Here is a 22,155-nt window from a genome sequence, read left to right as displayed (position 1 = left end):
GCTGAGCAGTTCTGATGCCATCCAGCAGAGGGCAGTGGGACACGTGCACGCTAGTCCAGTTCCAGATGACTGAGCCCACCAAGGGAGCGGGTATCCACTTGTCTCTCTTCTGTTGTTGGTTCAGGAGGAAAAATGCTCCCCAGATGAATAAGAAAAGAGGTGGAATCAGAGGCTGTGGCAGATAGCAACGGGGAGCTTTCAAATTATGGGGGAGACAGAGGAACTCTCTCAGGAAAATAATTGTAATTCCTTTGTTTTGTTTGTTATGCTAGTTTTTAAACTCTTCGTGATCAGGTGAGGGCATCATAATGCAGGGTGCTGGAGGCATAATCAGTGGTGGACCACGAGGTGAAAAATGGGGAGTTGCAGGGGGGAAGCAAAGGTCCAACAGGAAGAAGGGGTGAGTGGAGGCTGCAGGTGGGAGGAGATGAGTCTGCATCTGGAGTACTGTGTCCAGTTTTGGGCCCCACACTTCAAGAAGGATGTGGATAAATTGGAGAGAGTCCAGCGAAGGGCAACAAAAATGATTAGGGGACTGGAACACATGAGTTATGAGGAGAGGCTGAGGGAGCTGGGATTGTTTAGCCTGCAGAAGAGAAGAATGAGGGGGGATTTGATAGCTGCTTTCAACTACCTGAAAGGGGGTTCCAAAGAGGATGGCTCTAGACTGTTCTCAATGGTAGCAGATGACAGAACGAGGAGTAATGGTCTCAAGTTGCAGTGGGGGAGGTTTAGATTGGATATTAGGAAAAACTTTTTCACTAAGAGGGTGGTGAAACACTGGAATGCGTTACCTAGGGAGGTGGTAGAATCTCCTTCCTTAGAGGTTTTTAAGGTCAGGCTTGACAAAGCCCTGGCTGGGATGATTTAACTGGGAATTGGTCCTGCTTTGAGCAGGGGGTTGGACTAGATGACCTTCTGGGGTCCCTTCCAACCCTGATATTCTATGATTCTATGATGGAACATCATTGTTGGGAACACTGGGGCATGGCCACTAGGTAACTCGAGGGGATGGAAGACCACAAGTGTCGATGAAGCCCCCTCGCACTAGGCCCCTGTGTCCTTGCCCCTCCCCCTCCTGCCTGGAGGCACTCGCAGCAGCTCTGCGTGCTAGGCCCAAGTGTCCTTGGCCCCCCCGCCTGGAGGCACACACAGCAGTTATGCTGAGAATCTGCAACAGTATGTTGCAGAGTCAGACTGCCTGAAACTAAGCAAGGCCAAACAGGGGAGATATGGAAGAACAATGCTGAATAAAGCAGCTTTATGTATAGTTTAACAAATGATACAGAGAATCAGGGAACTAGCTGGGAACTGGATTGGCTGGCTACATGGATACTTGGAGCAGCTTGCTATTGGATAAGTATGCTGGGAAAAAGGATGTATAAAAGCCTGTGTAACTTCCTGCTCTGTTGTGCAGGATTTGAGATTTTATTCTCCCTGTACCTTTTTGAAGCTTCAAATAAACTTTTCTGCTTCTCCACCCCGTTGTGATTATTGGGTGCAGCACACCGGGTAACGAACCAACTCAAGCTGTTGTTCAGCCTCTCGGCACTGGGTGCCGGCAACATCATGATGAGTAGAAATGGCAGAGGATCGGGCAGGGATTGGCAACCTTTGGCACGTGGCCCATCAGGAAAATCCACTTGTGGGCCTGGATGGTTTGTTTACCTGCAGCATCCACAGGTTCGGCCGATCGCAGCTTCCACTGGCCGCGGTTCGCCATCCCCGGCCAATGGGGGCTGCAGGAAGCGGCATGGGCTGAGGGATGTGCTGGCCACTGCATCCTGCAGCCCCCATTGGCCTGGAACAGCGAACCACAGCTAGTGGGAGCTGCGATCGGCCGAACCTGTGGACGCTGCAGGTAAACAAACCATCCTGGCCTGCCACCAGATTTCTCTGACAGGCCACATGCCAAAGGTTGCCCATCCCTGGCCTAGAAGGTAAGGAGGACTTAGGCCCTGACTCAGTAAAGCACTTAGGTCAGGTCCTTAAAGGTATTTAGGTGCCTAACTCTCAATGATTGCAAGAGGAGTTAGGGGCATAAAAACCTTTGAGGACCTGGGCCTTCAGCCTCAAATAACTTAGAGTCCTATAGCACCATCCCTTTACTACATCTCTTTCTCTCTCTCTCTCTCCTGTTCTCTGCTTGGCCTATTTTTTGGTGGTGAAACCAAATTGGCCTGTAGGTAATTTTTTGTACCTGCTGATCCAGGAAGGGTAACCAATAGGTTAGAATAGCAAGCATACCGGGTTGTATCAGTTGTTCTCCCAGTGCGTTGAGCTCTCTGGTGAAGAAATTCAGTGCCGCATGTGGACGTCAAACAAGAATGAATGAAATACTAATTATGGTAAGACTTTTTTTTTTAAAAAAAGCTATCTGCCCACATGAGACTCCAAGCCTTCAAGCAAGTCTCCCGTGGAACAAAAGTAAGTTTTCAGATTTGAATAATTTCCCTGCAACGCAGATAAATCTTCCGTTTCTATGTTCTCCCTCCATCACTCTATCCCCCCACCAGCCCTGTTTTGCAAACAAGAAATGAAACACTATGAGCCATTTCGCTGGATAACCATGCAAATGAAACAGAAGATTTAAATGTCTTAGCAAGGAGATCAGAGACACAGTTTGAAACAGCTCTAAGGGGCATTAGAGTTATTATAAGGTAATTGGGATGGGTGCATTACGTGGGTTGGTAACTTCATTACTAATATTCCGGGCCAGATCCTCAAATGCTGTAAATCGGCATAGCTCCATGGGAAAGTTGTCCGCTTTACAGCAGCTCAGGATCCATCCCTTTGTCCTTAATATGAATGTTGACAATGACTTTGTAGAACATTGTAATTTAGTTTATTTTTGTCCTTGTGTATATGAATCCAAATAGCATTTTGGAGTTAGGGATTAGGATGTGAATTATTTTTCTGTTAAAGACACCACATCTATTTCTCTTGGGGATTTTGAGGTTGAATGTGATCACTTGCCCTAGAGACAAAAATAACAGGCCTCGACTGTATAATTTTGACATTGTCAGACCATTAATGAAATAGAAAGTAAAGCTCCTGTATCTTATATCTATAACTTATTTATTGAAATCTTGCTGTTCAAAATCAGCACATCCAAACAGAGATGCTCAGCCATCACACAATAAAAATAAATAAAAATCAATAGACAGCAATGTAATTACCAATTGAAAATTCATGAACGCATATCACCACCTCATACAATAAACTCAACGAGGCACATGGTCCAGTCTATCCCTATTCTCCCTTATCTTCAGAACTGGTATTTCTACCAAAGATTAAAGGATTGGCATACACCAAAAGGCAGAGACCTGTCTCTCTCTCTCTCTCTCTCTCTGTGTTTTTACCAGTAAGATCCAATAGCAGAAAATAGAAAAAACTATGAAAATGAAACACTTTGGTTAAAAACTGCCCCCCGTCCCAAAAAAAAATTAGCCAAATCTTTTCTTTTTCTTCAGTTTTAAGCCAAAAAAATGTGGTTTTCAAGTGTTAAATTTTCTGCTGCGAGATTTAATGTTTGAGGAAAGCAGACACTTTCTGCAAAGTTATTCATTTAGTCAATAAGCCAATTTCCTGGTAAAAAAATAAAATAAATAAATAAATAAATAAATAAATAAAAGTATTGAAAATTTTCAACCAGCCTCAGTTACTGACTCAGTTGGAGACTAAGTTCCAGAAATCCGCTAAGTTCCTCCGGGGGTTACTAGGAGACCTGTTTGCAAGTGTCATCAGTAATAATTTTGGGGTGGCAGGGAAGATGGGGATTAAAAATACAAAAAATTCCAAAGCCTCCACCCTGCATGGCCACGTAGATGCTTTAGTTGGGGGATAAGCTTGTGGTTAAATCACAGGGCTTAGACTCGGGATTCTTTGATTCTATCTCTGAATGTTCCACAACCTTCTTGTATGTCCTTGGGCAAGTCTCCTCATCTTGGTTTGCTTTTGATGCTTGGGGGAGTGTTGTGAGGCATAGTTCATCAACGATTACGAAGCACTTTGAGATCCTTGGATGGAAGCACTCTAGAAGAGCAGGGCTTTTTGTCAGCACTGAGATGCTACAGTGGTTAACCCCAAGAGAACAGTAGCATTGGTTCATATGGAGGGGGCAGGCAGCAGAGATCTGGCGTGGGGACTGGGGCTTGCATTTCATCCATTACAGCACGTTATTGTGCCATGGACATCACCTCATGGGGGTTGGATTGAAAGACTTTGGGAAGGGTCATGGGTAGGGATGTGTGGTCGGGGTGGACAAGGAGGGTACCGCTATGCGAGGCCACTGGCCAAAACCCATCCAGAGGGGAAACTAGCCAAGGATGGCACTACATACTGCACACCGGACATGGGACTGTGGCGAAGCTGCTGCGTGGGCTGAAGACCAGGATGGCACCTCCCTGTGTCCCAGCTGGACTCCCCTGCACAAGGCCCACTGCCAGCGGATGCACTTTCTGAACAGGATTATACGACTGTTCATCTAACGGTTCAGTCCCCTGTGATAGCAGGAGACTGGACTCAGCAACCGAGGACGTCCCTTCCAGTCCTCTGTCCTTATGATTTGGCCGATACTATGACACAGAAGTGGAATCATATCACGGTGGAATGTCTTCAGATTTTTTTTTTTTTTGGTCTTCTTCATGCAACCCAGCCTCCCATTCCCCATCCCAGTAAGAGGTTGTTCAAGACAGGGTAAGTCTGCCTTGTAGCTTTTCACAGTTTTGGGAGATGGGGCCTGAGCGTGCTCTGCATTGTGTGTCAGTGTGTATTCACCTCAGACCCGACTCAGGCAAACAAACCAGCAGGGGCAAAGTTTTCTGCTGTAAGGAAACCGAGAACAGGGTTCTAGACCAGCAGCCTCCTCTCTGCTTGCCTCATGCTCACCACTTCAGTGCTACAGCTTCCTTTGTGGGGTGAGCAGAGGGTATTTTCTGGAAGGAAGGATGTTCTCCCAACATGCAGCAGCTTGTAGTTTACAACTTGCAGCTACCACTGCTGCTGCTGAAGGACCGGGGAGGTTGGGCTACATTAGCAATCAACACACATCAGTAAACCCTTTAATGAGCACGTGTGTGTATGGAAAATGCCCATGGTTTTAGGATTCTGCTATTGTCCCTGGTTAACAAACACTTTTCTGACATGCCAATTTCAGGCTGCAGCCATAATGCATTTTGACTTATTTACATAGATTTTTTCTATGGCGTCCTCTGCAGGTATCATACGCACCACTTTCCAGTAGAATTATGTGGGTATGAAATTCATTAAAAAAAAACAAACTGACATCCCTAGAGTGCAAGTAGAAATCCTGCATTATACAACCCAAGATGCTACACCAATAAAGAAAGCTTGAGATGATGCATATTTGCCCCGTTGAACCAAATACAACAGCTGATGTCCAGGGAATTATGTATACGATGCTCTTAAGGGGCAGACTTGATCATCTGCTTGATTTTTTTTCATCTGAAACATACATGTGAGCTAAGATCAAGAGTATCATCAGCTTATATCAGCTACATTCTTTAGTGGTGGTGGGCAGTTGATTCTGTACTATTCAGGTAATTGTAATGTGCCCATCTCATTATGTGCTCTCTGAGAATCTTATATATATCATCCTGCTAAAGCAGAGGAGCGATTTGGTGAACTAATGTAGGCAGTCCCCCTCTGCCCCAATTCTAACTACCAATCATCCTGAACCACAATTGAACGTTTTCAGAATAAAGTCAGGTCTAAATTGTAAATGGGTGCTGTACAAACGCAGAACAAAATGATGGTCCCTGCCTCAAAGAGCTTTTTATATAAGTATAAAACAAGAGGCAGATAGATACAGGCAGGAGAGGAATGCAAGGAAATTGGTCAGCGTGGCAGGCAACAGCATGCTAGTGAATGAGAGGCAATAGGTAGGGTTGGGATAAGCTGTGTAAAGCCTTGACCATGAAGACAAGCAGCTTATGTCTGATATGATAGAGAAGAGGGAGGCAAAGAGAAGGGTGACACGTTAAAAGCAATGGACTAGGAAAATGCTCTTTGCAGTAACATTATGAGTGGGGAAAGATTGCATATATCAAGCCCAAAGGCTTGGATGTAGCAGTAATGGAGATGATGAGTGTTTTAGCTAGTGCTTTTTAGCTAGTGCTTCCTTTTCACCTGCACATCGGAACTCTTGGTGTTTAGCCAAAACCAACCTGATAGAAGAGGACATTTATCACATTGTAAGTCAGGTGTAACTCCACTAAAGCCCACAGAGTTGCCAGTATAAAATCTGTAATTAACCTCAGAATCAGGTCTTTGTCTTTTGAGGTCCAGCCATCAGTAATTTCTTCCTTCTGTAGTTGGCCAGTCTGTATTTTAAGGCTGAACATATGCCTGTGTTAGTCATTGTACCATGCAGTTCATTAAGGTGTTGTACCAGTGCATGTAAAAATGAACACCAGAACCCTTTCTCTTGTCCCCAAGGCTGTATTCAAATCCAACACCAGTTCATAAGCAGCTAGCGGCAGACACAATATGAAGCTGAGAGAGAGGTGGCCTAGTACAATGTTTCTCACGCTTTTTCATGGTGTGGAGTGTCTTTTAGAATAGAGATTCTGTCCAGGTCAACTCCTGTTCCAGGATACCAATCCCACTTTCGCCTCTTCCTAGTGGCAGATGAAGTGCTGGCTGCATTCATAACTACTATTATTATTACTCAGATTGTAAGCTCTTTGGGGCAGGGACAATCATTTTCTTCTGCGTTTGTATGGGACTTGCTACAACGTGGTCCTGGTTCCTGACTGGGGCTCCTAGGTGCTACCACACTATGATTTATAAATAGTGGTAATTAAGGAGACAAAATGACCATAACTCCCTTTAAGGCCGCTGAAGTCACTGCCAGAGCTCTAAGTGACTTGTCCCAGGTCACGTAATCTCTCTGTGCATCAGTTCCCCATCTGGAAAAGGGGATGAGAATCCTTCCTTTGTCTGTCTTGTCCATCTAGAGCAGGGATTGTCTCATCCTCTGTGTGTATACAACACCTAGTACAACGTGGACCCAAGCTTGGCAGAGGCCTTTAGGTGTCACTGTAATACAAATTAATAATAATAGCAGCACTAAGTATTTCACCGTCAAATCTTTGTAGCCAAAGGGGCGTTATTGTGGGCAGACCCAGAGGACTCTAAGGCATGAATGAAGAGACTTTGTGACAGGTAAATGTTCCTAGTTTCAAGTTCAAGCACCAATTGTGGATTTCTCTCCAAAAGACTACTGCAGTCTGGAAAGCCCGTGAAGTTATTTTATGCTTTGCTCTCTCAAAATCAAGACTGTCCTGTCTAGAAATCCAAGGAGGCCTTTCTCAGTCTTTATAGCAATAATTCTTTCATACAGCCAATGTTATTAGTCACAATGCGCAATCGGTTCTGTATTAGAATAGTAAAGAAGCCCACTGGCAGCGTGAAATGACTGATCTGCTGGGTGGAGATATCTAGAGCTCTGAGTCCCAATAGCCCTGTAGCTTGAGGCATGGGAGAATTTAAGTTGGCGAGGCGGAGGAGGGAATAGTGATATTAGGGGATCCGGTAATTCCTGTGATTTGACAGCACTTCAGTACAGAAGATACCTTTTAAATCTTGGTGCTTTGAAAAGGCAACAAACTTGGCTGCATATGTTGTTGTTATTTATCTGAAGTAGCGCCTAGTGGCCCTGATCTTGGTGGAGACTACATTGTGCTAGGCACTCAACCAGCACATAGTCAGAGATGGTCTCTGCTCTGAAGAGCTTACAGTCTAAAAAGAAACGACAAACAAGGGATGGAGAAAGGGAGTATCTTTCCCATTTTATTCATGGGGAACCAATGCACAGAGAGATGAAATGACTCACCCAAGGTGAGTCTGTGAGAGTGGAATTGAACTGAGATCTTCTGAGTTCCCATCCAGGGCCTTAACTGCAAAAGCATCCTTCCTCGCCCTGTATTTATTATTGGTATAGTCTACCACACTTTTTTGTGTGGAAGGCATCTAGGACAGAGAACTTAACACAGGGAGACAGGAGAACTTGGTGCTTTTTGCTTATTCCTTTGCCACGGGTGCCCTTTGGTGACCTTTGAGTTACTTAACTTTTCTGTGCCCCTGTTTCCTCTTCTGTTATTTGGGGTAACTGTCCCGTGGGATGGGAATTCTGGAATTTCATTTTGGAAACTGTCAAAACAGCATTTCCGTTCGACCTTTTCAAATCATTGCCACTGCTCCCTGAGTTGGGAAGCCAGGTAGCTCAGGGAGCTTAGGATGTGAGTGTGACAGTGCTCAGGATACCCAGGAGTGAGCCTCAACTTGTTATCTGCTGTCTCCAGCTCCTTAGCACCCCCAGCCTGTCCGCCATTCAAGCCCTCTCCTCCAGGCCATCCCAGCCCTGTCTTTGCCTTGAATGGTAACCATACAAGCACCGCAGTCCCACTGAAGTGTTCCCCTGTGTTATCCAGCCCAGTACTGGCTACTCTTAGCAATCCCAGATCCTCTGGTCCCACAGCAACAGCATAGCCCTGTTTCCCAGTTTTACCTTACCTCATCGCTCCTGCAAAACACAAAGCACTTGAGAGCACTCAGAATAAAACCAAAGAATGTTTATTCAGAAAGAGTAGAGGTTCCACTAGAAACAAGAGACTGGTTACAAAATAAAAACAAAATCATACAATGCGAATTAGGGGCCTATACTCATTAATAGTGACCTTTCCTTTCTAACAATGTATATCGCCCCCAACCCCCTCTCAGAAAGTTCAGTCTGTTGCAGAGCTGGCTGGCTTCTCAGGAACCAGGATCCAAGATTTCATGAAACACCCCTGCTCAAGTAGCTGTCTCCTCAGTGAATGGATGCAGAGTGTCTTTCTCCACCCTGTGATATACTGAATCAGCCTTTTCTCTATTCCCAGGCAGGGTCCTCCCCCTCACTGTCCTGTCATTCATTTTCACTTCCAAGTGGTTTTGAAGTTTATAGTTTGTCACTGATGGTTTTTCATTGACTTTTCTGGAGTGGTACAAAGGTAGACCACTGAGAAGTACATTCTGTAATTGGCTCGCCAGGGAGGGTGACAACGCCCCCCCCAGCTTGAATGGGTCACCACTGAGACATGATTTACTGGTGATTCATTTTGACTCCAAGACCATAAGACATGATTTTCAATATAGTTACATTGTCCCTAAAATGTTACGCATACACACATCTCGCAACGACTATGAGTCCTGATAAGTTACAAGCTCTCAGTGGAGACCGTGCGTGCTACCCTTCATGGATAAATACCATGAAAGTGGTGTAATGAGTTTGTCAGGTCAGAGACAGGAGTGGCTTGTAAAGAACAGTGAAGACTTTGCAAGATGGCACCACTGTGTCACTGCAAGGTTCCTAGGGCTTCCATGCTGCCCAGGAATACGGACCCTGGAAGCCCTGAGAGCCCGTCTCTGGGGAAGTCCACCTGGCGGTCTACTGATAGAAAAATCTAAATTCACAGAAACAGCAAGGTTGGAATAGAGATCGTCCTTTTCTGAAAACACAGGCCTGAACACTGCAGCTAAAGGATTATGATGATAGTATAAAGCTTCTGACACACAGCTGAGCATTTTCGATTCCATCCAGTAGGTAGCAGCGTTGCACACACCAATTCATTACAGTAATTATAATGCTATTTCAAATTAAATGTATCAGAATCATCTCTGGACCTGCTACTAAGCCCCATGATGGACATCTAGAAAGTCCTGACGGACAAGACTTAAATGGGAGTTGCCATTTAAACTGAAGCTAATCATCATTGTTGGGTCTGAAAACAAGAAGAAAGCACAAGGCAGAACAGAATGAAGTGTAGTATTCTTCCCCTGAAATGCACATCTTTTTCTTTGGGATTAAAACAAGGTTTGCATTTTAAATTTTCATTTACTAAACAGAAAAATATTTTACTAGGAGGCAATAGTATTAAGGAGAAATTATTCTACATTTGCCCTCAGGCCTGGCAAAGACAGGATTTGATTTGCTATGTTAGGCTGGAATCTGGATTGATACAAAGAGATGAGAGGAGTGTTTAATAAAATTTACATTTCATTTTCTCACTTGACACCAGTCTCCTGTCAGTCACCAAGAGGAGGAAATACGACAAATAACTTTTGTCAGCACCTAGGCATGAAAAGACAGTAGTGGGAGGGGGAGCAAGAGTTGGGGGTGGTGGTTAGTATAATTTGTATTGTATATTGTATATATGTGTCATCTTCACTGTAGTCTGAAATTGACAAAGTGCATGGTAGGAAAGGCATATTCATCCAATCACACACAATCCAGTCACGGGGATAGACAAAATGACCTACTGGGAAATGAATCAGATAACCCAGGCCCCAGTCCTTCGAAGCATTTCAGCATGTGCTTCAAAGCTGGCATTTAATCATTCATATGCTTAAAGTTAAGTATGTGCTTAAATGGTTTTGTGGATCAGAGCCCTAATGAATGGTGAAATTTATCACAGAATAAGATGCAGTACTGGACAAGCAATTCCAGTAATAGGTAGTAATTTGCTTGGATGGGTGCATCACTAATCTGAACACTGTTCGGGACTGGGCATGATTTTCTGAAGCGCTGACAACCCATTGACTTCAGCTGGAATTGTGAGGACTTGGTCCTTCTGAAAGCCAGCCCTTCTCTCTGCCGGCAGCCTGGACGAAGGAGAGGTGCCCGAGAAAACTTCCACTACCAGGGGGCAGCTGGTTTCTTTCATGACTTCCTTCAGCAAGCAAAGCTCTGGGTTTGAAAAGGAAAGTGTTGGCGGGAAATTCAGATTGCTTTGAAAACAATTGGATTATTTTGACTAAAAAATTGCCCGCACCCCAAAAACGTTTCAGTTTTCAAAACAGAAAACAAACATTTTCCCATTTCTGTTTTTTCACCTCATTCATTGGTTTTTTGCTCCTTTTTCTCCCTCTTCTCTCTTCCCCCACCCCCCAGTGGCAAGATGAAAAAAGGAGGAGTGGGGAATAACAAATCACAAAATAAAAACCAGAAACATTTCATTTCCCAACACTGTTCAGCCTTTTTGTTTTGTTTTGGGACTAGGTTTACACTGGCACTGAATATCCGTCGTCCCACCTGACGGGTACCTCTCCCCTGCCTGTGAAAGTGTGATTGTAGCTCGGGGAGGTATACTTGTGCTAGCTTGCTTTAAACCTAACTAGTTCAGGTAACAATAGCAGACATGGCAACATAGACTAGGAACCAGAGTACATACTCAGCTTCTCCTGAGGGCTTGACCTTCGGTGGCTAACCAATGCCGGAGTCCAAAACCATCAGGAAGCCTGGGTACGTACTCTGGTTGCTAGCCTGTACTGCCGTGTCTACGCTGCTATGATTCTACACTCTAGCTAGATTAAAGCTCAGATGGGCATGCCAACCCATGCTACAATCACTTGCAGTGTAGACGTACCAGAAGTGTTACTTCTCATTTAAGACCCAATCCAGTGAGGATTTAGGTGTGTGCTTCATTTTACACCTAATGGAACTACCCACAATGAATCTTTGCAGGATCAGAGTCTTTGACTACAAGCCTGTCTCTGATTTGCCTGTAAAATACCATGCATACCTTTAGCACTGTGGAAATAACAAATAATCATAACAAATAGTTTTATTTGTAACACAAAAGGGCAATGAAAGGGTTTATAATCTCACTGATGCTGTTGGGAGAAGGGGGAGCTGAAATTTTGTTTTAGGAACATGATTCTTTCAACCCAGACTGCAATTAATTTCACTACATCCCCAGTTATCTCCACTCCCTAACCAGCCTTGTCATTTTAATTTTTCACAGGCTCTCTTTTTTTCCCCTCTCTCCACGTGTCTGTGCCTGTATCTTGGTGAAGTCTCATCAACTCTGGCCCAAAGCCGTAGGCTAATCTGTCTGGAACACGGCTCCCTCTCCGCCTCAGAAGTCAGGGGAGAAGGGAAAACCCACTGCCACGTAAGAAAACTTGCTCACGGCAGCATCTAGGGATTCTCACAGGCCAGGCGTAGTGAGCTGTAGCTCACGAAAGCTCATGCTCAAATCAATTGGTTAGTCTCTAAGGTGCCACAAGTACTCCTTTTCTTTTTGCGAATACAGACTAACACGGCTGCTACTCTGACACCAGTTCAGCTACCTTATCGGTTGCAACAGTGTCAGCATTCAAGTGTTAGTGGGCACAGGACTCCAGGTAGCTGCTGGCATTTTTATTCTCCATGGGTGAAATCCTGGCCCCACTGAAGCCCATGGACATTTTGCTATTGACTTCAATGGGGCCAGGATTTTAGCCCATGTCTTCCAACCTTGCTCAGAGCAGGCTGTGGTGCTTAAGGCTGGGATTGTCAAAGGAGTTAACTGCCCAACTCCCATTAAAATTCAATGGCAGGGGGTGTCTAGCTCTCCTAAGCTTAAATTTCCAAAAGAGCCTAAAACCTTGCTGGCACGTTGTCTACACTAGGGCTGCAAGAGAGGGAAAGTCCTAGTATAGAGAAGGCCATTGGCTCTGATAATGGAATTCCCTGTACTTAAGCTACTTGAATCTCACTTCACAATCTTCCATCAACTTGACCCATCCCCTCCAGACCCAACACCTCAACTTGTGCAACCCAATCACCTCCCAGCTCTCTCCTCTGGTCAGGCTGGCTTTTGTCTTCCTACTCGACAGAAAACTTAACTCTTCCCTGCTTCTCCCTTCCTCTGCCCACATCTTCCTCCTTCCCATGCTTCATGAGTGGGCTGGTTTCTCCTCAGTGCTTTGGTCTCACTCCTGCATCTGCTCCAATCTGGCATTTGTCCTCTCCATTCCACCAAGACTGCCCTCCCAGAAGTCTCTAATGATGCTTCCTCTTCCTTCCAAGTCTAAGGTTCTCCCTCTATTCTCATTTTCCATGATGCCTTTGAAACCATGGCTGGTGCTTTTCTTGAGACTCCCTTTTCCTTTGGCTGCTGTGACTTTGTCCTTTTCTGGTTCTCTTTCTCCCTCGCTCACCATTCTTTCAGCATTCCCTTCGGTGGAACCTCTTCCTTCCCACCTCCCTTCTCCACTGATGCTCCTCATGGGTCTCTCCTTTTTCCCTGCATTTCCCCCCTATATACTCACTCACACCAAAAATTAATGGGGCAAAAGGCAAGCACAGAAAGTGGATGTGTTTGCACAGAATTCAATGGTACTTTTATTTATGTGCACAGTGCTAAGATAACATAATGAAGGGCATATCATAAATGCAGATACCACAGATTGTGAGTCAATGAGAGGAAGCCTGATCTTATCTATCTATGCTAAGTACTTGTATAGCCCCCATCACCATAGTATCTAAGCGACTCAGATTGTAATAAATGTATCCTCACAACACTCCCATGGAGGCAGGGCAGGGCTATTATACCTGTTTTACAGCTGAGGAACTGAGGCACAGAGAAACTATGGGACTTGCGCAAGATTACGCACAGGAAGTCTGGGGCACAGCAGGAATTCCACCTGGATCTCCCACAACCCAGGCTAGTACCTGAACCATTGGACCATCCTTCCTCCTCGAAGTAAGGCCCTGGGCTAAGACTCAAGATATTTGGGTTCATTTCCAAGCTCTGCCACAGACTTCCTGTGTGACTTTGGATACATCTATTAATCTCTCAGTTCTTCCCTTGTAAAGCTGGGATGCCTGGGAGCTACATTGATTTACACCAGCTGAGAATCTGTCCTGATGAAACTATGAACCCGGGGTAGTGCAGGAGCGAGTGTTGGTGAGTCTACATGTGACTGACTGTTCTCTGACCCAATCCTGAACCAGCGCCCCAACATGATCATAAGGAGGCCATGGTGCTTTGGTAAAGGTCTTCTTTCAGAGGAGACATACAGGAGGGGCCAGGACCACGTGTGGGCCTTTCTGTAAAAATAGGGGCCAGCTCTAGAATCCTAGATGACCTGGACTGACCCTGGGCAGAGTTAGCACCTGCTTCTAGCTCAGTTGCTTCCATTTGCTCTATTTCCTTTATGGCTAGTGACCATCAAAGTCCAGTAGCAACCTGGACACTCTTAAGCCTCTTCTAGTCTCACCTAGTGAAAATAATACAATGTGGGAGTGTGCATGGCCGCGCATTGGGGATCCATCTAGGGAGATCTCTGCTAGCCAGCACCCTCTCATGGATGTTAAAGGTGTAACAGCATCTCTGCCTCACTTTCTCCCCCCCCCCCCCACAGTCCACCAACAGTTGCTTGGCCACGTTCCGAGCGGCTTCTTCTTCTAACTCCCGCCGACAAGTCATTTATAGTTTCTCCCCTTCCAGGCCAATAGTGTCTGATAGACCAGGAGTCCAATAACCCTAGCAAAGGGTTGAAAATCCCAAGCCTCTGCGGTGTCTTTGTTAGAATACAGATATTCAGGCCTGCCTGTAAAGGCCTATAATTCAAGAACTTCAGTGTATTTTTTTCACTTAGTTAGTTATAGAGGTATAAAACAAAGAATTAAAATCACAAGTCCGCCTCTGTCTGGGCCTTCTCTCTAGGGTAGTCTGAGGCCTTGTTCTTCGGCTAAGGCCTTTGGCTAAGCAGCAGGGGCAGCCATAAGCTGGGAAGCGACCGGTCATATCCTCACATTCCAAACTAGTCACACTGAAATAAGGTGCTATTGGGCTGCTAGGAAGACGATCCTGTTCTGATAGCGCCCATCACCACCAGATAAAGAAAATGGTTAAAGAAAGTTTAGTTTAATAGCAAGAAATCTGTCTGGCAAGAAATCACTTATCAATGGTTGTGGTTGTGAAACCCTCATTTCTGTATTGTTTTACCTTTATGGCCCCCACTTTTCTATTGTTAATCTGTCTGGTTCTCTAATTGCTTCTGTCTGCTGTATAATTAATTTTGCTAGGTTAATTAGGGTAGTGGGATATAATTGGTTAGAGAATTATGTTACAATATGTTAGGATTGGCTAGATAAGATTTCAGAAAAATGATTGGTTAAGGTATAGCTGAGACTCTTACACTCTAAACTGGGGTCAAACAGGAAGTGGGTGGGAAAATTGGAATCATGCTTGCTGGAAATTAACCCCAATAAACATTGCATTGCCTGCGCTTCGGCCTTCTGGTCTTTTGCTGCTTGCTGTCGGCATGACAAGAACCAGGGAAGTGGGAGGGTGGAGGGAAAGCCCTCTAACAGTCCTGATCCCCTTAGTCTTAGGGGTTTTACTATCTCCTTTGCAGGAGAGGATAGAGGAACCCGGGCCCACCCACTCTTCTGTGATCCAGCCCAGGGAACCTGCATTAAGCAGCTGGGACAGTTCCTCACAGTCCCTTACTGCTTCCTACCTTTCCTCTCCTGTAGACCTGTTCCAGACTCACATTCTTTGATTCTCCATGCCTGGAAGTCCAGCTGTCTGGTGCTGAAGGCATCTCCTCTGAATGGTCCCTCCCTCCTCTCCTCTGCAGCCTTCAGATCCCCCAGCTGTTCCTGGACCAGCAGTTAGCCAATGCTGAGGAGATAGCTAGCCTTCCTGTTAACCCCTTAGTGGCCATGGTAGAATGGGGTCTATGTGCACAATGACAGAATCCTTTCATGGCTAAGGTGATCGGGTTTGAATCCAGCTGAGACTGGCAGTGACAGTACTGAAGGTTGTTACCCTCTGATGGCTTTTCAATAGGCTATATGAAATGTGCTGGTAGGCAGGAGCTGGCATTTAGTCTTAGCGGACAGGCCGCTGACTGAGGGGACATGGTGAATGAATCATTCTCTCACTACCAGAGAGAGTCTCTGTGGAGCAGGACAGAGGCAGAGTAGAAGGGCTGATGTGGGAAAGTGTAACTCACTGGCCACTGCGTGCTCTGAGTAACCTTCTGCGCCCGGTCCACAGAGCAGCAGACTGATCCAAAACCTTACTCTTGAGAAAGAGCTCTACACACTGATGCTTTCATCATGATTCAGTCCCTACTGTGCCAGGCAAAATGGCTGCGGTCACATAACTTGGGCCTTGTCTGGAATTTGAACTGCTGTGAATCTCAGATGCTTGGGACGAGCTGCCTCTGCCTACTGGTCAGCATCCCTGAAGCTGGCTCTTTAGCATAAGCTGGAGACTCTTGTGTTTTCAGTTCTAGAGGTCCGCACTTTAATCCCTGGTGTTGGCCCAAATGGCAGCCATGACACAAGCACATGCTGGACCTGTTCTATAGATGAATGGAAATAACATCTTGTGCTTGCAGAGCACCCTTCACCCAAGGATCCTGTGGTGCCATAATAAAGTCTCCCCACCCTCTTTTGAGGGAGGCAAGTATTAACACTCTCCATTTTACAGCTCAGTAAAGAGAGGGACAGAGAATTCCAGTGACCCATTGTAGAGAGTCACTCAGGAGGAGAAACCAGAAGAGGGGTCCGAGAAGAGCCATGAGAATGATGAAAGGATTGGAAAACCTGCCTTATCACGATAGATTCAAGGAGCTCAATCTGTTTAACAAAGAGAAGGTTAAGGGGTGACTTGAACACAGTCTGTAAGTGTCTACATGGGGAACTAATATTTGATAATAGGCTATTTAATCTATAAGACAAAAGTATAACAAAGATCCAATGGCTGGAAGTTGAAGTGAGACAAGTCCAGATGGGAAAAAAGGCGTAATTTTTTTTAACAGTGAGCGTAATTAATCATTGGAACAACATATCAAGAAATGTGGTAGATTTTTCATCACTGGCAACTTTTAAATCAAGATGTTTTTTTCTAAAAGATATACTCTACTTCAAAAAGGAAATTATTTCACGGAAGTCCTATGATCTGTGTTATAAAGGAAGTCAGACTAGATGATCACAATGGTACCTTCTAGGCTTAGAATCTATGAATCAGACCAGCCTCCCAGTTCATTATTATTATTATTAACAATAATGGCAATGGTCACGATGTGCTAGGCATTTCCAAACATTCAGGAAGGGAAGGCTGCTGACCTGAAGGGGTCACAGGGTAAGGCCCTAATTCAACAGAGCACCTTCTGAGTTTTAAGCCATTGCTTAGATCCATTTCTATTCAGGAAAGTACTTAAGCGTATGCTTAAGCCACAATGAAGTGGTACATATGCACCTGCTTTTCTGACTAGTGATGGATTTAAGTACTTTGCTAAATCAGGGACTAAGGAGAGCGGGAAAACAAACGATGGACAGATCAGATTTACTGCTTTAACCACTAAGACCATGTCTTCGCTGTTAACTATCCTAAAGTGTTTGCAAGTGTCCAGTGCTAATATGCTTTTTCTGACCACACCAGTGGAAGAAGAGTCTCAGGTTTCTATGTTCCATTGGATTTCCTCCCAGAAAATGTTTCATGTTGATGGTACCACATCTCATCCTTTCCCTTACACATCTCCTCAAGATCCCACAGCCGTCTCCTGCCTCTCTCTGTTCACATTCTGGGGAACAGGCTCTACTCCTCCCATCTCTTTTCCGTGGGTGCAAGCAAACTGCTGCTGATGGGTATCCTTCCAGTCACAGAACTCCTTGGCACCACGCTGCTGAAGTTCCAGAGAACCCCACAGAGCTGTTCTTCCATGTAATGGATGGCTGCTGTCATGTTTCCTAGCCAGGGATAAGTTCTTTCTACTCGTCCTTTTATGTTCAACAGGACTTATCTTCTGCATTGACCTGGCTTTAACTGTCTGTTGGTGCAACTCCTTTATCTGTCTCGTTGTGTTTCCTGGTACTCCATTTGCTTCTATATCTGAAAGAGAAAATCCCTTTACTCTTTACCTTACCAGTAGGTCCCTGTCTTTTTCTTCCCTTCCTGTTTATGTCTCTGCCCCATTCTAGAGCCTTTTGCTAACTGAAGTGTGGTGGTCACTGGAAAATGACTGTTAAAGGGGAAATTGCACTTTAATTAGTAGACTCTATAACAATTTTTTAAATATATATTGCATATCTATTAGTCATCTATTAACCCCTTATAAGCAAGTTGTAAAAATATATTGATATAAAACATACCAGCAATTAAATATCTCCACACGTAACACAAAATTATTCATATGACAACAGTTTTCCTCACATTTTATATGAAGGTGCCATTCACAGATAGATTATAAAAGGTTAATCATTGATTAACAGATGTTTCAATAAGTGGGATAAAGATTGGTATGGAGTTCAACAGGTTAATAGGTTGCTTATGACCACCCGTAACACATAGTATTCATGTCTGTAGCATGCAGCTATTAATAATGTATTAACCCTTTGTGAGCCATTTCTAAATGGAAGCTTACTATAAAGCATGACCCTTTTCCCCCTGCAGTGTTTGGAACTCAGACAAAGCAGCACGGGGGACATGAAAAAGAAAATGATTGAAAAACAAAAGTAATGTTGACTGAAAACACAAACGTGAAACCGGGTATCATTGATTTTCATTATCCAAAGCGGAAAATGCAAAAAGTAAGCATTCTTAATAACCTGAAGCATTATCAGGCACATTATCTGGTTTTGTGACAACATACGACTTTTGAGCTGACATTGTCTTCTAAAGCTCCAATCCTGCATTGGGGTGCATGCAGGCAGGCTGCTTCTTACTCTTATTTTGAGTACTTTATACAGTTGCTAAAATCTTTGCAAAATAAATAAACAAACAATCCAGGTATATGCTTCTGATGCAGATCTAGGCCATGTCTACACGACCCGCTAAATCAGCACTGCTGTGATCGATGCAGCGGTGTCGATTTAGCGGGTCTGGAGAAGACACGCTAAATCAATGGGAGAGCGCTCTCCCGTCATTGTCCGTACTCCACCTCCCTGAGAGGCGGAAGCTATGTCAACGGAAGAGCATCTCCCGTCGACATAGCGTGGTGTAGACACCTCCGTAAGTCAAGCTAAGTTACCTCGACTTCAGTTTGGTAACGTACATAACTGAGCTAGTGTAACTTAGATCGATTTACAGCGTTAGAATAGACCAGTCCCTAGTCTCATCAAGGGGTATCAAGTGGAGTGCCCCAAGGGTCGGTCCTGGGGCCGGTTTTATTCAATATCTTCATAAATGATCTGGAGGATGGTGTGGATTGCACTCTCAGCAAATTTGCGGATGATACTAAACTGGGAGGAGTGGTAGATACGCTGGAGGGGAGGGATAGGATACAGAAGGACCTAGACCAATTGGAAGATTGGGCCAAAAGGAATCTGATGAGGTTCAATAAGGATAAGTGCAGGGTCCTGCACTTAGGACGGAAGAACCCAATGCACAGCTACAGACTAGGGACCGAATGGCTAGGCAGCAGTTCTGCGGAAAAGGACCTAGGGGTGACAGTGGACGAGAAGCTGGATATGAGTCAGCAGTGTGCCCTTGTTGCCAAGAAGGCCAATGGCATTTTGGGATGTATAAGTAGGGGCATAGCGAGCAGATCGAGGGACGTGAGCGTTCCCCTCTATTCGACATTGGTGAGGCCTCATCTGGAGTACTGTGTCCAGTTTTGGGCCCCACACTTCAAGAAGGATGTGGATAAATTGGAGAGAGTCCAGCGAAGGGCAACAAAAATGATTAGGGGACTGGAACACATGAGTTATGAGGAGAGGCTGAGGGAGCTGGGATTGTTTAGCCTGCAGAAGAGAAGAATGAGGGGGGATTTGATAGCTGCTTTCAACTACCTGAAAGGGGGTTCCAAAGAGGATGGCTCTAGACTGTTCTCAATGGTAGCAGATGACAGAACGAGGAGTAATGGTCTCAAGTTGCAGTGGGGGAGGTTTAGATTGGATATTAGGAAAAACTTTTTCACTAAGAGGGTGGTGAAACACTGGAATGCGTTACCTAGGGAGGTGGTAGAATCTCCTTCCTTAGAGGTTTTTAAGGTCAGGCTTGACAAAGCCCTGGCTGGGATGATTTAACTGGGAATTGGTCCTGCTTTGAGCAGGGGGTTGGACTAGATGACCTTCTGGGGTCCCTTCCAACCCTGATATTCTATGATTCTATGATTCTATGATTCATTTCACCTGCTCCAGGTGACATCTGCTTACTTTACTGATAAAGCCATGCCACCACTTTCCTTAACACTGCCGAGCTAGCACGGCTACGGATTCAATCCCACCTAATGTACCACTGGCAGCAAGCTCCATCTGCAGAGTCTTTGTAACTGATGATGATGGAAGACGCAGGAAGAGCCCAGCGTGCTTTTCACATCCCAGGTGACAGGCAGAGTCTTGCAGTCCTTCCTCCGGTAAAGCTCCTGCTGAAGTCAATAGCAACTTTGCTGGAGTAAGTGCTGTAAGAGTGGACCCTGCGTTTGCAGGGCTGGCAGGAAGAAAAATCATTGTTTTATTTTGTAAACTGAGAAAACGTGATCCTGATGCCACGAGGTGAGCCAGTAGGGCTGGGGAAAGGGCACTGGGCTGGGAGTTAGAAGACGCTGTTTCTAGTCCAAGCTCTGCCCCTGACCACGGGCAACTTACTTCATCTGACTTTGCATCTGGCTCCCCTCCCTGTGCATCTGCTTCCCCTCTCCCCTTTGGTTTATTTAGGTTGCAACGTGCATGGGACAGGGACTGCCCTTCTCTATACGTTTATACAGTGCCTAGCACAATGAGGTCCCTATCTTTGTTGGAGCTTCTAGGTGAACGCATCTGATGAAGTGAGCTGTAGTTCACGAAAGCTTATGCTCAGATAAATTTGTTAGTCTCTAAGGTGCCACAAGTACTCCTCTTCTTTTTGCGAATACAGACTAACACGGCTGCTACTCTGAAACCAGTAATATTCTGTTGCATTGCTTTCAGCGTGCTTATAACCTTTGCAGCGCAGCATTAACACAGTGATTGCAATCGAATCTCATGTTTCAGGATGTCAAACAGGAACCTGCAAGGGCAGGAAGGACTTTTAACCCTGATGCACAGTTGCCAGATGCATTCAGAAGGGGAAGGGGAGTTAGCCTTCCTCTGAAGCATCAGAGACTGGCCACAGCTGGAGATGGGACACCAAGCAAGGTGGGCCAATGCTCTGAGGTGGTACAGAACATCACCGTAGATGCCTGGCTGGTGGGTCTTGAACATGTGCTCAAGGTCTAAATGGTTGCTAGATTTGGGGTTGGGAAGGATTTTCCCCCAGGTTAGATTGTCAGGGACCAGCGGTGATGCATGTGGGGGGGTTACGTGCCCCCCAGATTTCTCAGTATGCCTCCTGCCAGGATGCCCAGCAGTAAGGAGACAGTGCCTCCCCTGGGTGGTGGCACTCCCTTTGTGTCCATGTGGCATGGGGAAAAAGGAAGCAGCAGGGCGGCTGGCTGTGGGCTGAGCTCTTAACCACCACCCCTCCGGGCTACACCAGGCTGCTTCTCTTTCCCTGCTGCTGGAGTCTTAGCACTTCCCACTGTCTGCTTTGTAGACTGCTCGCGGAGGTGAGTCAAGGGGACATCTTCAAGACTGGGAAGGTGAGCTGTGACGGGGTGCTCAGCGCCAGGTAGCTCTGGTGGATCCCCATCCAGCCTGAGAGTCCTGGGGGTGAGTGAGGGAAGAAGGCTGTGGGGAAAGCGGGAGAGTGGGAAAGGGGTGGTGGTAGGGGTGCACTGAAACAGCAGCAGCCGCCAATATGCCTATAAGGAAGAATGCAATTTAGGGTGTCATAACATAGGGTCCAACAAAAAATGACTGATCATTCTCCAGCCTCTTGTTAACTGAGATGATCCAGTCCCAAGCACCATCCCACCCAGGTGCCAAATGGGGGATGGTGCATCCCAACTGGGTTGCCCCTTTTGTTGGTCTTGTTTTGAACCCTTGCTAAATCGTTTGGGGATAGTTCAGGCGGGGAGGGGGGGTCTGTGAGCTCTGAAGGGGCTGGCCAGTCACAAGACAAAGACCAGGAGGAGGAGGTAATTGCTGGTGTATGTTGTCTACCTACGGATCAAGTTTCAGGGGGCGGAGGCAGAGGCAACACAGGGGGCGGTCACGTGTCCCCACAGAACCTTTCAATAGTGCCCCTCCCCACTATCCACAGTTACCTGGCAGGGACCCTGGGGACTTTTTTGCCTTCCTCTGTAGCATGAGGCAAGGATTGTCTGCTGGGATCATCTGGGCATATCCCACCCTGCCATCGCATGGCCATCGGGCTTGGTGGAGCCTTGGACTCTCCTGTGCTTAGGCCTGTGCCACACAATGGTTTAGGTTCCTGAGGACTGAAACGCTTTTTCTAACTAAAGTCGTTGGGCTCCCCATATACGGGTATCCGGGTGAAATTTAGT

The 22,155-nt window shown here is 45.7% G+C and overlaps 1 protein-coding gene across 3 annotated transcripts in view; it reads right to left on the bottom strand.

Annotated features, from left to right (window-relative positions):
* Positions 1-22,155, bottom strand: part of PKHD1 (PKHD1 ciliary IPT domain containing fibrocystin/polyductin) — a 433,326-nt gene that overhangs the window by 21,458 nt on the left and 389,713 nt on the right. For 2 of the 3 annotated variants that reach the window (XM_084623855.1, XM_084623856.1), the window contains exon 66: positions 13,154-17,681. The exons of the other annotated variant lie outside the window; for it this stretch is intronic. In XM_084623855.1, coding sequence (XP_084479981.1) covers positions 17,332-17,681 — 350 coding nt within the window. In that variant the 3' untranslated portion in view covers positions 13,154-17,331. Of the gene's footprint in view, positions 1-13,153; positions 17,682-22,155 lie in introns of those variants that run through there. 3 annotated transcript variants of the gene reach the window in all.

This window comes from Lepidochelys olivacea (assembly GCF_965140295.1).
Source record: "Lepidochelys olivacea isolate rLepOli2 genome assembly, chromosome: 3".
In the NCBI taxonomy this organism is placed as follows: Eukaryota; Metazoa; Chordata; order Testudines; family Cheloniidae; genus Lepidochelys; species Lepidochelys olivacea.
Note: the sequence above shows the minus strand (reverse complement) of the source record. Positions and strands in the feature narration are given on the sequence as shown.